This window comes from Ascidia mentula, chromosome 1, assembly GCF_947561715.1.
Source record: "Ascidia mentula chromosome 1, kaAscMent1.1, whole genome shotgun sequence".
In the NCBI taxonomy this organism is placed as follows: Eukaryota; Metazoa; Chordata; class Ascidiacea; order Phlebobranchia; family Ascidiidae; genus Ascidia; species Ascidia mentula.
This window is the reverse complement of record NC_138566.1, coordinates 18,807,454-18,822,508: the sequence shown is the minus strand read 5'-3', so window position 1 is coordinate 18,822,508 and position 15,055 is coordinate 18,807,454. Positions and strand designations below refer to the sequence as shown.

Sequence of the window (15,055 nt, the reverse complement as noted above, 5' to 3'; positions counted from 1 at the left end):
CACCCCTCGTTCCGTTTGCGTCTTTGAGCTGATTTAGGTGAAAAAACATGTGTGCATAACTTCATCTGCCGCAGACGGAAACTATTTTTAAAGCTTTATTTCAAAACCCAACATGCATGTAAGACTGTGCTTTCCTACTGTTAGGCAACATGCGAAATATCAAAGAAATCCTCTTCAAATGACGTAGAAAACAGGCAGCTGCAGACTCGTTTTCTTTACCCCAAAATACATGTGTTAACTTGACAACAATGAAACCATTCTGCTGAATGTCCATTTTTAATGATCCTACTTGGAAGGAAATGTCAGTGAATGCGATACACGTAAGGGGACAAATGAAATGTGTTCGCCAGAAGCCAAACCGTGAGTTTCAATATGTGCTACGAAGCGCACGTTTGTACACAAAACGTCATAATAAACTCGACAGAAACATTTAAATAAGAGAAGTGCTTTCAAGGAATTGAAGCTCTATTCGAAAACTCGCGTTGAGAATTTAATTTTTAGGAAAATACGATATCATGTACCAACAATCGTGCGAAAACTGTACTATGACAGAAAAAGGGGTTTAGAATCGCGAAGTGCCTTTTGTCAAACACACCCTTAGTAGAATTACAAAAAAAGATGAGTGGGATCGTTTTTTTACAACAATAAACTGTTAACACGCGAAATGGGCGATGCTGTTTCGAGCCAAGCTGCCCTGCGAAGAGTTGTGGCAGAAATCAACGCAACAAACACAAAACGTAGAAACATATTTAGCTCGACAAGCGGTAACGTCTCAAACTTAGGCTTTCAACTCCTGTTGAGCCTCTTTCCACTGCAAACATTTCTTGATCTCGAGGCCAATTGCTTTCGCCATAGGTGGCGGTACAGCATTACCCACTTCCCTGTGTTTATCCAAGATGCTGCCGAAAAATCTGTACGAGTCCGGAAAGCCTTGTGAACGTGCACACTCCCGCACACTCACCACCCGATCTTGTTCAGGATGCAGCACGCGACCTTGCTTGCCCATCGGCTCGGGGTTGGTGACGGTGGTACTGAAAAAGCCATCCCACTCCAAACGGCCGTAAAGACCAGACCAGTGGTTGTGGCGATTACCAGTGTGCGGCAAGCACCAGGGGATAAGAGTGTTGAACTGTCGATCCAGTGGGTCGCATTGCTTGCCTTCAGCGCATGAGCACACGCCCCGCAATGCACCAGTAGAACTCCGGCCCTGTTTTTTGTCCTTGTAGTCGTAGCGTAAAAGTTTGGTGGAAGTGCCGTCCGAAAGTTTGACGATCTTGTTGGGGAGATCTCGCCAATCAGACCCCGGGATGCGGGGTATGAGGTTCATGCGCGCCTCGACAAGCGGGCTCATCTCTTTGCAAACGTGGTCGCGCAGCACCGCCTGATACCCGCCGGCACGGATGGAACGCTGGAAGTGGCTTTCGCTCTCTCCGCGATAAGAGATCTCAAGCTTGGAGTGACCGTTGGGTATCTTGGGAAGGTCTGACATGGTGTCACGTACTGATATTGTACGAAACGGCGCCGATGTAAGTCGCTTAATGTTGCTGGAGTAACGCTGGTCACCGATCTGTGCAGAAAGGCTGCCACCACGTGTTGAAAATGTGTGTAACGGCTCAGGATAGAGAGGTAGCTTCTCGCCCGGTGCCGCTGCAAGTATTATCGCCCTTCGTCGGGTTTGTGCCACGCCGTAATGCCCGGCCTGCAAGATGCCGAACGTGCACTGGTATCCCATCTTCAGCAGCGACGCCAGTGCGAGCTTTAACACCATGCAGTTTTTGTAGGAAACAAAATTTCGCACGTTTTCGAGAAGAAAGAACCTAGGCCGGTAGTAGTCGCAAAAGGAGAGGTAGGACACAACCAGAGAGTTCTTGAAGCGGGAATACTCTCGCGAGTTGAATCGGTTCATGCCACTGAAGCCTTGACAGGGTGGGCCGCCGCATAGAAGATCGACATCTCCTTTTTGGGGCAACCTCTGGCCGCACTGGCTTTTTTCGTGACCCGACATCACCATGTCCAGGAGGACGTTGCAGTCTTCGGTGAACACCGTCGTGCCAGGATTGTTGAGTCGGAACGCTTGGGCCGCCGGCTCCCAAAGCTCGACCGCGTATGACGCTTCGGAAATTCCCGCCTGGTGAAATCCCTCCGATAAGCCACCGCAGCCTGAAAAGACGTCAAGCGTGCGAAGCTTTTTGTACGGAAGTTCGGGCTCTTCCACCATCTCGCTTTCCTTTGCTGTTTCCTTGGTGATTTTCGTCATCTTTGTGAGTTTGGAAAGTTTCGGTTTGTCTCCGGTCACCTCCTGGATCATCTGTTTAACACCAGCACGTCTTGAACGCGTGGGAGGATTGTAAAACTCCCGTTCCTTCGCGTTGTAGGCTTCGCTGAAGTAGAAACGGTCGACCCCCTTGCGCGAATACTCGGACGGGGCGACCGTGAGGTCGTATTCGCACTCCACCCGGCATTTTCCTTGAACCATCTCGAAGTTTAACGTCGTTTCCTCGTCGCTCCAGTAGAGCATGTTTAGGTCGCAAAAGTACGTGGACTTCAGGATTTTGTGGGTGTTTTCGGGTCTGTAGAACTTGGTCACCTTCATTTTTATCTTGGACCCCGGTTTCTTGATGTTGTCGCAGAAAATCGAAGTGATCCTTCCAATGCGGAATGGCTCGGCTACAGTGTCGTTGCTGCCCTTGACGTAGCTGCTTTTTCTGTAATATTCCGGGTACTCATCTTCGTCTACGTCATCGACCGACTTGGGCGTCTGCTTCTTCTGCGAAGTTTTCCGTTTTTCGAACGAGAATGCTTCCACGGGTAAGTAGGCCGAGTCTCCGATGGAATATTCAACACCGTCCTTCGTTGCTTTCTTGTAGAAGACTTTGTCGCCTTCCGAGCGGATTTCCTCTTTTGCCACTGGAACTGGTTTGCGGCGCTGCGTCCACTCCCGCTCGCAAGCCTCGCAGAAATCTGGATCATCAGGGATTGGGATCGTGGGAGGATCAAGAAATCTAGCGCAGGTAGTGTCGTACCTGAGCACATACAAATTATTATAAAATTTGCAAATGCATATTGGTGATGCCAGTTAACGGTTGATTTTTAAACAAATGATATGCTGATGCTGGGTAGTGGTATTTTTTTGTTTTGATGAAATAGTATGGTTAAACATGGTTATAAGATCTACATTGTTTTCCAAACAACATCAATGGTTTTATGCTATCGCAAAGAGACCTATACAGAACACAGGTCATTGGAGTAATAATCCTATTTTTCATCAATAAAACCTGTACTCACCACTTTTGGTAAAAAAACGTTGAATTCCCGTCGCATTTGGGGAACTTGCGGTCGTCCATGACCCCTCCCAAACTTCGCCAATCCGGATGCGGAGTTCGGTGAAAAACCTCTACCTTCCCGTGGATGCACTCGACACCAACATCGTCATCGCAGTCGTCCACCAACAGCAGTTCCGCCGGATCGGCAACCTCCTGAAGCACGGATTCAGATGCGCGAAGAAACCAATTCACGTGCGCTTTTTTCTCCCCATCGCTGCGGTCTTCGTAGAGGAAGATCAGGCGACCGATAAACGGTTTCTTTTCCGAGCTGTCGCTCAACATGGAGACGCAGTCGCCGACTTCGTACGTTTCATCGCCAAGCATAACGGACGCGAAGTACTCGCGCTTGTCTGACATGAAAAAACATCACATTTTTCTATGTTAAATACAACGCAATATTGTAAGATTGCCTTACTAATAACACACAATAACAAGCAACGATTCATAATTTATATCAAAATTTACCTTTCGACATAACAGACTCTTCAGGCCAAGTAACTTTAGCCTTGGTTTTCTTGGTCGCTTTGTGGCCCTTGTGTGGGGATACTTTGGGCTCAGGGGCCGCCGGCTCATCGAGGTCGGTTTCAACTTCATCGTCCAACTCGATGCCCATATTTGGACACTTGCGCTGGACGCATGTTTGCTTCGCTTTGCCGGAGCCGCCAAACTTCACCATGTCACGACAGGCTGCACATTTGCCACATTCTGGGCGAAGGCAAGCCTCACACACCCCGCATCTAAAGGCGGGAACAACAGTTTGCGACACAGAACAAAACCTGTCAGTTTACGTAGACAAGTATACCTACTTGAAAGGCAATTTTATTTATGGGTTATTTTTTTTATTTGTTGCATTGTTCGTTGAACAAACTGGTACAAAAAAAACTGGAAAAATCTATCTGCGGTACCTTCGTCTCCTCAGTTTGCTGCCTGTGGATGCATCAACGGTTCCTTGGAAGAATTGCTCCATTATTTCGGCAACCAAGTCAGTGGTTGTTGCTTTTGTTGAAGACGCCTAGAAAATAATTCAAATGCTCAAATACTGTTGTTTGCAATGGTATTACACAAAGAAACAGGATTTGGTAATCACCTTGACATGCTTTTTCTCCTTTATGACGTTGTTTCTAGCAGCTCTACGTTTACCCAAAGTTACACCGGCCAAGTGTATCAGATCCCGCATACATGGTGTGCCAAGCAACGAGTCTTCGTCTTCACTTCTCGCCGAATCGTACGACTCGACCTAAGACATATTGTGTAAACTTGCAGCCCACGGACGCCACGAGAAGACGTTTTATATGCAAAGAAAATCAGACACAGGCAACTATTGTCACCAGTGGATAGTATTTAACTTTAGATTTTATTGCAATGTTTGGGAAATATCAAAGTGTGTTGAGAGCAGCACATGCAAGTATAAGATTCCTAAGTACATGCGGGATCAATCATGCAATCAGGTTTAAACCACCATTTTTAAGTAATCCGGGGACTTTTGTGTCACTAAATGTGTGGTTGTAATGTTACCAACATTTTGCAACAAAACAGTCAGGAAAGTTGCCAAAATCTTTTTAAAAGGGATAATGTTAAACACAGCTTATTTCTAAATTCTATTTTTGTTTTAACTTGTATATACTCTCATGACCCAAGCATAAAAGTCACACAGTGGCTTTGACATAACAAACAATAAAAAAACTACAAAACACTGATACAGTCAAATCATGACTAGTAATTTGTCACTTTACTTGCAACAAGTGACCTAAAAAAACTTTTGGTCACAATCCACAGGTTGGGAAACACTGGGATTACCTGTTCAACAACAAATTGTGCATGTCTCAGCAGTGAGTCTTCTGTAAACTTGTTAAGTCCCAAAGCTGGAGGTGGTACTGTGGTTTGTATTCGATTCACCAGGTCCTCATAGGCGGCTGCTGGGTTTTCAGACAGGAACTCAATGACATTTTTACTCATGTATATTTTTTCCTGTACACTAGACCAATGCTCACGGTACAACACCGAGGGCTCCATAAGGTAATACTCCGCAAAGGCAGTTGAGAAACCAACCAATGCTCTTTCACCTCCATCAAACCCTAAAAACATTGTTATTTTACGCACATCCGGCAACTATCTATTTGAAATGTGTACATGCTTTTATAAGGTTTATATAGCAAAAAAAAACAATTAACAATAAAGTGACCAGCCACAAAAGGTATTAATCTTACATTACTATATAATAGACCCCCGTTGAAAAAATTGGTCACAGATCAAAATAACACATTACGAATTGTACCACAAGATTTTTTTTATTCGTAATAAGACAAATCAACTCTGTCTTGAAGGCATGTAAGTAAGCATCATATGTTTTACCAGTAAAGTTGTGTCAGTTATTTTAAGCTTACCTGCAGTCCACCACTCATTAATTGGACCCAGTCTCTTTCCACAAACACCATTATCAGTGCTAGAGTCTTCATCAAACACTGGCTTAATAACTCCACTAAAAAATAGCTCCACATTTCTTTCAATTAATCCAGAGTCAAATGAGCAAACGTGGGTGCTTTTGTCATAGACAGTAAAATCTAAACAAACACAACAAACATGGATTTAAGTACAAAAACACTCAGTGCAACCTTTTTCAAATCAAGTGTTTAAAATAAAACCTGTAATCTTGTGTTGTGGTCTTCCAGTTTCATCATTACCCACAAACAATGCCAGAGACTCATGGGTAAGAACAACAAACTCTTCTTCTGCTCCTGGAGGATCACCAGGGAACAACTTTATATCATTTAAATGTTGTCGACACTCCCGACATTTGGTGGTTTCATTCTTCTTAATTTCTTTTTGCTAGTAAACATTACAACATCACTAATTTATGGATATTTCAGAACAAAACTAAGCAAAGCATCTACCAGCATTGAAATTAACTGAAAAGTATATACCAAACTTAATGTAAACAATACATGATTTGATGTGATTAGTAAATCAAAACTGGATCAAAAAACCAAAGGCCCCTGGCAGGCTGTCGATCGCACACCGTATCTATTTGAATAAGTTTTGGTAAATGGAGAAACTGATGATGCCGTTTTAGGCGAAATATATTTTTCTCTCAATAAATCGATCTGAGCTGTCTACAGATCGCTGTTTTGGGATTTTAATACATTATACATGATTTGATATGTTAATTGTTCTTCAAAGAACAAAGGAGGTAGTGCTCATTAAAATGTTACGAAAATGCATGTTGGTAGAGTTTTGGGTCTAAATTTATACATTAGCTTACCTCAGTGTGGTTATTTTTTAGGGGGTTAGCAGCAGGTTGGATGTTTTCTTTGTCAGTGTTAGTTGACTCTTCACTGCTGCTGTGTGCAGCTTTCTCTACTCTTGGGCGTTTTTCCTCTCTGTTTATTTCACCATTTTGTGATTTACCTTTGGATTTACATATTCCTTCTAAGGCATCAAGGGATGCCTTTCTTTTGGGCTTCCGATTAAACATATCCATGATGCTCACCTTCAAAAGCGAAAAAGACCTTGCAGCAAAGTTGCTGATACAACACTTAAGCAATTGCAAGTTGCAATTGCAACGTATTCAATTGTATAAATAGTTGTTGCATGTTACAAAAGTCACCTGTTTGCCTGGTGGCGAAGAAATCTTTTTTTTCTTAGATGCTCCAGGAGAAAACAGAGCCTGGCATTCTCTGACTGACATCTCGATTTCCTTATTATAGAAAGAAACCTGACTGGGCTGCAATGTACTTTCACAAAAACGCCCACGCAATTGCCCGGGAAATGAGAGAGAGATTTCCCACTGCTGTCATTTCGGCGAAATTTTTTTTTATATCAACGAAATATTTTTCACGCATGACTGAACACAACTTCAATGGATTTACCAAAAACAAAACACAAGTATATGCACAAATTAGAGCATAATTACCATTAAAAAACATCAATGTAACTTTGGCACACCTCCGTGATCAATTCACACTATTTTGTTTTCACAAAATGTATATACTGAGGCAGCAATACTTGTTAATTTGGATGCGAACTTACACAAAGCATAAAGTGGAGAAGTCGCTTGATATAGGCGAACATTTGAAACCTTTCCGGGCCGTAGGATTTTTTTTAATTTTGCACAGAGCTTGCCTGGAGCATGTAGATGAACGCGGTATAAGTTAAAATCCCAACAGTTCGCCTGTACGATAGGCCTTGTGGCCAGCCTGTACGCGCGTTAAGAGCTCTATGACGTCATAGCCGGTGACCTGCAGTTAAGTTCATTTCGCTGGGAAACTTGAAAACTGTTGGGATTTTAACTTATACCGCGTTCATCTGCATGCTTCAGGCAAGCTCTGTGCAAAATTAAAAAAAATCCTACGGCCCGGAAAGGTTTCAAATGTTCGCCTGTACGAGAGGCTTTGTGCACAGCCTAAACGCGCTTAAAGGGCTTTATGTCGTTATAGCCGGTGACCTGCAGTTAAGTTCATTTCGCTGGGAAACTTGAAAACTGTTGGGATTTTTACTTATACCACATTCATCTGCATGCTTTAGGCAAGCTCTGTGCAAAATTTAAAAAAATCCTACGGCCCGGAAAGGTTTCAAATGTTCGCCTATATCAAGCGACTTCTCCACTTGATGCTTTGTTTAAGTTCGCATCCAAATTAACAAGCATTGCTGCCTCAGTATAAACATTTTGTGAAAACAAAATAGTGTGAATTGATCATGGTGGTGTGCCAAAGTTACATTGATGTTTTTGAATGGTCATAATGTTCTAATTTGTGCATATACTTGTGTTTTGTTTTTGGTGAATCCGTTGAAGTTGTGTTCAGTCATGCGTGAAAAATATTTCGTTGATATAAAAAAAAATTTCGCCGAAATGACAGCAGTGATTTCCCGCCAAACCAGATCCGGGGTTAAAGGCATCGATGCATATCAAAAACATCGCAGTTACTCAAGCATGTTATGACGTAAAAAGAAACAAAATAATTTTGCGATGAGCAATAACTTAAAACGCGTCCAGCAAGTTAAAACCATTGTTGTTGTTGCAATATAATGAACCTAATGTTGTACAGTTACAAAACCTGAAATCATTTACCTACTTTGCACAGAAATCGTGATGGGGAGTAACCATATTGCTGCAAAATATCTGCCCCTAAAACTCAATTGACAAGATGGTTGACAAGGACCGCAGTAAAAGCCTTCAACTGTTGCAACTAGAAGGAAATGATTCAACGCCATATAGTCGTTCATATAATAATTTTGCAACGGCCATTGACAACAATTTGCAGTGGTTTATGGTAATACACCATTGCAATACCAACCTTTTTGCAATCAACTTCGTGTGTGTCTTTTTCGTTTAACCTAATATACGATTTCCTTTACAATAACAGTTCCTATTTTGATGGAGAAGTGAATAATGACTAAAGTAATTTTGTTGTAGCTGTATTTTACAGACCTTTTGCATTTCATTTAAACTTAGTACTTCCTTTTGTTTTTTTGTAGAGAGCACCATATGTTCTGCTTGGTGTTGGATGTTTAATCATTGGAAGAAAGCTAAGAGTGGTAAGTACTATTATCCGAGAATTTAACCTACACTGTTTTTTACACCTCTGTTTATGTGATACAGCATTGGTTAAGTTTGTTATTGGATTAGCTACTTCTCGCACTTTTTTAAAAATAAACAATTTGTGACAAAATGTGACTTGACATTGACTTGTTCTATCACATCGAAGCATAACAACTATAATTTGCAGTTTGTGTAATCAGGTTGTTCAGACAATTATTAAATGGCCAATAATGTTGACAACAAAGACTTGTTTGATGACTAGAGAAGGCCTTTCGACATAAGAGATATTAGACATTAGTCATTTGTTTACTGTCAGAACCATTGGCTGTAAATAAACCAACAAATAGTGTACCACAAACATAATTATTGCTATATACTGCCCTTCTGGCATTGTCAGCAATAAAATATGCCTGGCAGCATCAGCAACTTATTTAAACATAATTATGTTACTGAATTACATTCAAATGCTTTTTTTTCAATTTTACAGTTCCAACACTTTTCTGTATTAAAGTAATGTTTCTTGTTCTTTAGCTTACACAATTTAAAACAATTGCTGACATCCCCACTTCATTCTTGAATAGACACATCTCTCTGCGAGGTTGTGTCACAAGAATTTCACATGATGGAACCATCTATATCAGACATGTCCCCATTATTCGACTTCAGAGGTTGCGAACAATTGTCAATGAAGGTTCGTGATATAATTCGATGCATGTGTATTTAAAGGCACTTCATAATAATTTACTAATAATGCATGGCAGGTAACACCCTAAATGCTATTCCCATCAAGTTGATTGGTTTGAGAATGCCTGACACAGAGCAGACCAAGCTGCAAAGGGAGCTGGAAAAGTTGCAAAATGCTGTGGTGTGGTTTCAGCTTTGGCATGTTGACCAAGAAGAACATGATGATGGTAGTTTGTACTGTCTAGTGTCAACGCCCAAGGTAAATTACTGTTTGTTTGTTTGTGGCTGCTGCTTGTATTTGACATGGATTTAAACAACTTCAGAAAAGGTTAAATTGTATTCAGAAGACATATTGTTGATGTTGTATCAAATACACTGCCCAAATTAAAATGGATGGTTAAACACTGCATTATTTGATTACCTGAAAGTCAAAGCATTTTCTTATGTTTAGTGGCCCTTCAACCGATGCGTCAACATGGACTTGTTAAGAGATGGGATGGTAGAGTACGAACCACTGTCACAAGTTTTAACTGAACAGAAACGTGGTCTTGCGCTTGCCCGCCGAATGGTGAAAGCACAAAACTATGCAATGAGCAAGAGGCGTGGCATGTGGCACGGGCCGACCAAGTTAGCGGGCTACGTCGCGTCTACTAGGGAAGGCTATGCTCAGATTCAACCCAAGCAATTGGGTAAGAGCATTTCTTCCAATTTACGATTGCTATACAGTTACATTATGAGCAAGTTTAAAGGTAAACCGAAGCCTTGACCGAATCCATATTACTACAATATGCTTGATGATGTTTTGTTGTTTTTTACATCAATTTATCGTAATGTTTGTTTATTTATATTGTTTCTTATTATGGCTTTTTTGCACATATATTATATTGTCTCTGTTTTCCAAATGTTTGGTTCTATTGGAATACCCCATGTCTGTGCTGTGCTGGCGTTATAAACACTGTGAACCCACTGGTTCAAGCGATATTGTTTAGTTGAACTACACAAAATTATTTTGCTTACTACATTTAATTGCGCCTTTCATGCTTTGTATTCCGAGCTCCAACTCTATTTTCATGGGTCTCGCTAAGCTTTGGTTAAACATGCTATTTTTGAAACACAATATGGCGACAGGCTACGCCAGTTTCACGAGACCAAAACTTGTCTGAAAGTCAACGAAAGACGAGACTGTGTACCGAGATGTAGGCGTGGGGCAACAATCCGTTAATGCAAAGGGTTTTTACCAAGATGTGGGTTTGTACAAGGAATATGTGCCAGAGCTCGCATACAAGTCAGCTACTTTTAACAGTATGTTTTGACCTGAATAAGCTAAAGTGTGAAGCAGTTTTGTATTACGACAAAAAGGGTATTTTAATTAAGACGTGATGCGTTACATTGAGTACCTATCCTGATTTTTTACTGCAGAAAAAAGACCCCCCTCCCCTTCCAAAAAAAGCTATCCAAAGTATAAATATGATTTAGGTCTTTCACCACATTGCGCTGTACTAGAAGTTACATTTCATGATTTTTGAAAGGAATATGTATGGTTTAAGAACGATATAGCTGCCGAGTCAGTGATGTGCGAAATATAACATTACCGATTAGTTGTTAAGGTTTGTATTGTTTGTCTAAATCTAGAATTATCGGACAATTTTTCATCATACATATATGAGAAATGACAATTTTTTTCTCTTTGTATACGACAAAAGTTTTTTTGGCAATTCAGGTTCAGCAAACCCCATCGGCCGTAATAGGGAGGTCATGCAAAAAATGTGTGACGGCAAGATTTGCCTTTGAGGTTAACCATTGTTATGAATGTCAACGCAATTTGTTTCAACGAAAGCGTCTAAGGAACACGACCGTTTTATTCCTTGCCAAAAATTTGAATCTAGAAGCAACTGAACAAAACTATATGTTGGTACACTCGTGAACTGTAATGACGGGGAGTGTGACAAAATACAAATACGTCAGTCATTAGTCGGGCGGAAAAAGGTGGTCAATGACTGAAATATCAAATAAGCATACCATGTGAGCAGTCATAGTTACCAACTTCAGAAGGACATTGGGGTTTAGATTACGCAATTTGAAAAGATTTAGTTTCTACATACAAATAACATTTTACACTTTTTATCGTATACCTCACTGTTTTTGAAGTAGTGATCTTGGTTAATGATCTATAGGTAGCATGGTATATGTTCAAGGTCAGAACGTTGGCATAAGTATGCTTTTAAAAAATACTTATCCCTAGTTTGTACAAAAATGTTTTGGTCTGTATTTCGAATTAAAAAAACGCTGTCGTTCGTTGTCTTTTCTTGGCAAATAACAGTAATCTTAGACAAACTTCGTGTGTCTAAATCTGTCCATGAATTTCCTATGTTTTATCGCAGGATAAAATTTACAACTACAAGCGTCATCCAATGTTTTTGTAACCTGTTGTACCAACATGTAACTTATAGGGTAACATGTGTGTATAGCGAACTTACTTGTGCTGAACCACGTCTGAGTTTATCTGTCATTATAATTTACTGTTGTTTTCGCACTTGACGTCATTATGATGCCTATCGTTAGAACGTTACGTAAAGCATGTGCGGGGACAAACTCCTGTAAATAGACATATAAGCATGACGCAGAGGAGTAGCCTATACATTACTCAAAGTTTGTTTTCTTGCCTGTAATACAGCAACAATTCCAAACACTTTATTTAGCATGGTAAATGTACGAGTCCCTGCTGAGTGGTAAGAATATTTATTCAAGAATTTAACCTACACTGTTTTTTGATCCGCTTTTTATGTGATACAGCATTGGTTAAGTTTGTTAATGCATTGTCTACTTCTTGCACTTATTTGAATGAAAACGATTTAAAGAGCGCTATAGTTGAGATAAGAGGCGGAACAGAGAATTGTCTGTGGTCATGCGATAAAAACTAAAGCTTAAAAGGGGTAAAAACAAATGTAATGTACTGTGTAAAATGCAGAAACATTAAAAAATAACAAATTGCATGACAACCAAAAGAGTGTTATATATTAAAAAGTCGTAGCGGTGCCGATGAATGATTGTAGTTACAATGTGAACGACTGCAAAATGAATTTCGTAGCAGTTACATGGGCTATATTGTTTGTCTTGAAGATTTTTAAAACCGGGAGTTATGTTCCCACTCTTACATACTTCTGCTATTGAATAGTTGGTGCGGGCATCGTGAGGCTTTGACTAACGTGCAGTTCTTTTGAAACAGGATATAAGCGCTACGCCGGGTTCACGTTCCATGGCCACTTTTCAGACGTAGTACTCGGCCCGAAGCCCGAAGCCCGAAAAACGGAAGTGACGTAGTAAAACGAGGCGCTTTACTGCGCCTGAACTGCCTATCGGTCGGGCGGTCTAGAAATGCAGGGTAAGAATCTGCAGATGCCAAAAGGCGTATTCACAATGTGCAAAGGTTTATGGGAAATACGTACCAGAACTGGCACATTAAACTAGTTATGAAAGTAGCTCGTGCTTTAGTATGATCACAACTACAGCACACTGAAGCTGGTCGCAACTGTAAGTGTACAGGTGTTGAACATTTCTGACGACAAGAAGGGTATTTAAGAACATGGTGTGTTGCTTGGAGTATCAGCCATGCATTGTCCCGTAATATGAAAGCGACGCAAATGACACAGGTCGAGTACTTAGGGTGGGCTAAACTGGTTAGGGCAATTAATTTTTTGGGCTATGTTATAACTGCAGCAGGGTTTTTGCACAGTAAACAGCAGTTTTTTTAATTTTTTTGACGCGCGTAAGTAATGTGTATTAAATGATTGCCCTCAGTTACCCAGCAGACTCCGTAAATCGCTTTTATGGATAACAAGGGATCTTTTGTTACTGTGCAAGTGGATTACATGCACCTTTCTCGTTCGTTTATGCATTAATGCTATGTTGAAATGCAGTTTTGAAACCTACCTTTTTAATAGTAAGTTTATGGTAATTTGGAAATTGATATTATTGTTGACGTGTTAATTACAGCATGGTTACTCTATCTTCATAAACCGGTTGTTAATGTTTGTTTATTTATATTGTTTCTTATTATGGCTTTTTGCACATATGTTATATTGTCTCTGTTTTCCAAATGTTTGGTTCTATTGGAATACCCCATGTCTGTGCTGTGCTGGCGTTATAAACACTGTGAACCCATTGGTTCAAGCGATATTGTTTAGTTGAACTACACAAAATTATTTTGCTTACTACATTTAATTGCGCATTTCATGCTTTGTATTCCGAACTCCAACTCTATTTTCATGGGTCTCGCTAAGCTTTGGTTAAACATGCTATTTTTGAAACACAATATGGCGACAGGCTACGCCAGTTTCACGAGACCAAAACTTGTCTGGAAGTCAATGAAACACGAGACTGTGTACCGAGATGTAGGCGTGGGGCAACAATCTGTCGATGCAAAGGGTTTTTACCAAGATGTGGGTTTGTATAAGGAATATGTGCCAGAGCTCGCATACAAGTCAGCTGCTTTAAACAGTATGTTTTGACCTAAATAAGCTAAAGTGTGAAGCAGTTTTGCATTACGACAAAAATGGTATTTTAATTAAGACGTGATGCGTTACATTGAGTACCTATCCTGATTTTTTTCTGCAGAAAAAAGACAGAGAGTGTGACGAAAAACAAATACGTCAGTCATTAGTCGGGCGGAAAGAGGTGGTCAATGACTAAAATATCAAATAAGCATACCATGTGAGCAGTCATAGTTATCAACATCAAAAGGACATTGGGGTTTAGATTTCGCAGTGGATTTGGAAAGATTTAGTTTTTTATTAAGTTAGAACGTTACGTAAAGCATGTGTGGGGACAAACTCCTGTTAATAGACATATGAGTATGACGCAGAGGAGTAGCCTATACATTACTCAAAGTTTGTTTTCTTGCCTGTAATATGCAGGGACCGGGTTTGCAGAGAGAACACGCCGTTAAACTGACTCCTATATTAAAAACATCTGCCAAGAACGGCCTTTGCGACTTTTTAATTAAAATTGAAAACGATAAAGAAACATACTTTGGTTTAAAACATACAACGTTAAAATGCAGCGACGAGAGCTATACTTCAATTGCTTTTGTCTTTTGGCTTCGTTCTCTCGCTTAGTGAGTTTTCTCGCTTTGTTTTCTAGCTTAGTTTTTTTGTGGCTTACTGCCATCGATATATATATACAGTTATTGAGATTACATAAAATAATGAATTCGAAAGGATTATTAAAAATGTCGATGTGAAATTAAAACCCAAACCGATTTGCACATGTCAGAGCTTATAACCCATATGTCGGATAGAAACGAAGCGATTGACCCAAAATACCAAATGCGCACATACGCGAAGTAAGCAAATTTTGTTCAGTAGATTCAAACTGTTAAAGCTGTCGCTTGAAAGTTTGTAAGAAGCAAAGGTAAATCAAAGAGTGTCGTACTACAGGCGAGAGTTATGCTCGGCGCGTATTGCCTTTGACGTCGTTTGGCTAATCATTTGCGTAAACTACTCTACTCAACTAC

The 15,055-nt window shown here is 40.4% G+C and overlaps 2 protein-coding genes across 2 annotated transcripts; one reads left to right on the top strand and one right to left on the bottom strand.

Moving 5' to 3' along the window:
• Positions 1-332: 332 nt before the first annotated feature.
• LOC145897748 (DNA (cytosine-5)-methyltransferase 1-like) lies at positions 333-7,050 on the bottom strand. Its single transcript, XM_082986166.1, has 10 exons — positions 6,928-7,050; positions 6,583-6,810; positions 5,966-6,149; positions 5,708-5,884; positions 5,121-5,398; positions 4,411-4,560; positions 4,229-4,335; positions 3,789-4,060; positions 3,286-3,673; positions 333-3,023 (listed from the first exon to the last, which is right to left on the bottom strand). The coding sequence occupies exons 1-10, from the start codon at positions 7,006-7,008 to the stop codon at positions 779-781; spliced, it is 4,110 nt and encodes a 1,369-aa protein (XP_082842292.1). The 5' UTR covers positions 7,009-7,050; the 3' UTR covers positions 333-778.
• Positions 7,051-8,298: 1,248 nt separating this feature from the next.
• Positions 8,299-10,618, top strand: LOC145910869 (protein C3orf33-like). Its single transcript, XM_082998086.1, has 5 exons — positions 8,299-8,590; positions 8,796-8,855; positions 9,391-9,550; positions 9,621-9,802; positions 9,995-10,618. The coding sequence occupies exons 1-5, from the start codon at positions 8,465-8,467 to the stop codon at positions 10,307-10,309; spliced, it is 843 nt and encodes a 280-aa protein (XP_082854212.1). The 5' UTR covers positions 8,299-8,464; the 3' UTR covers positions 10,310-10,618.
• Positions 10,619-15,055: the final 4,437 nt, after the last annotated feature.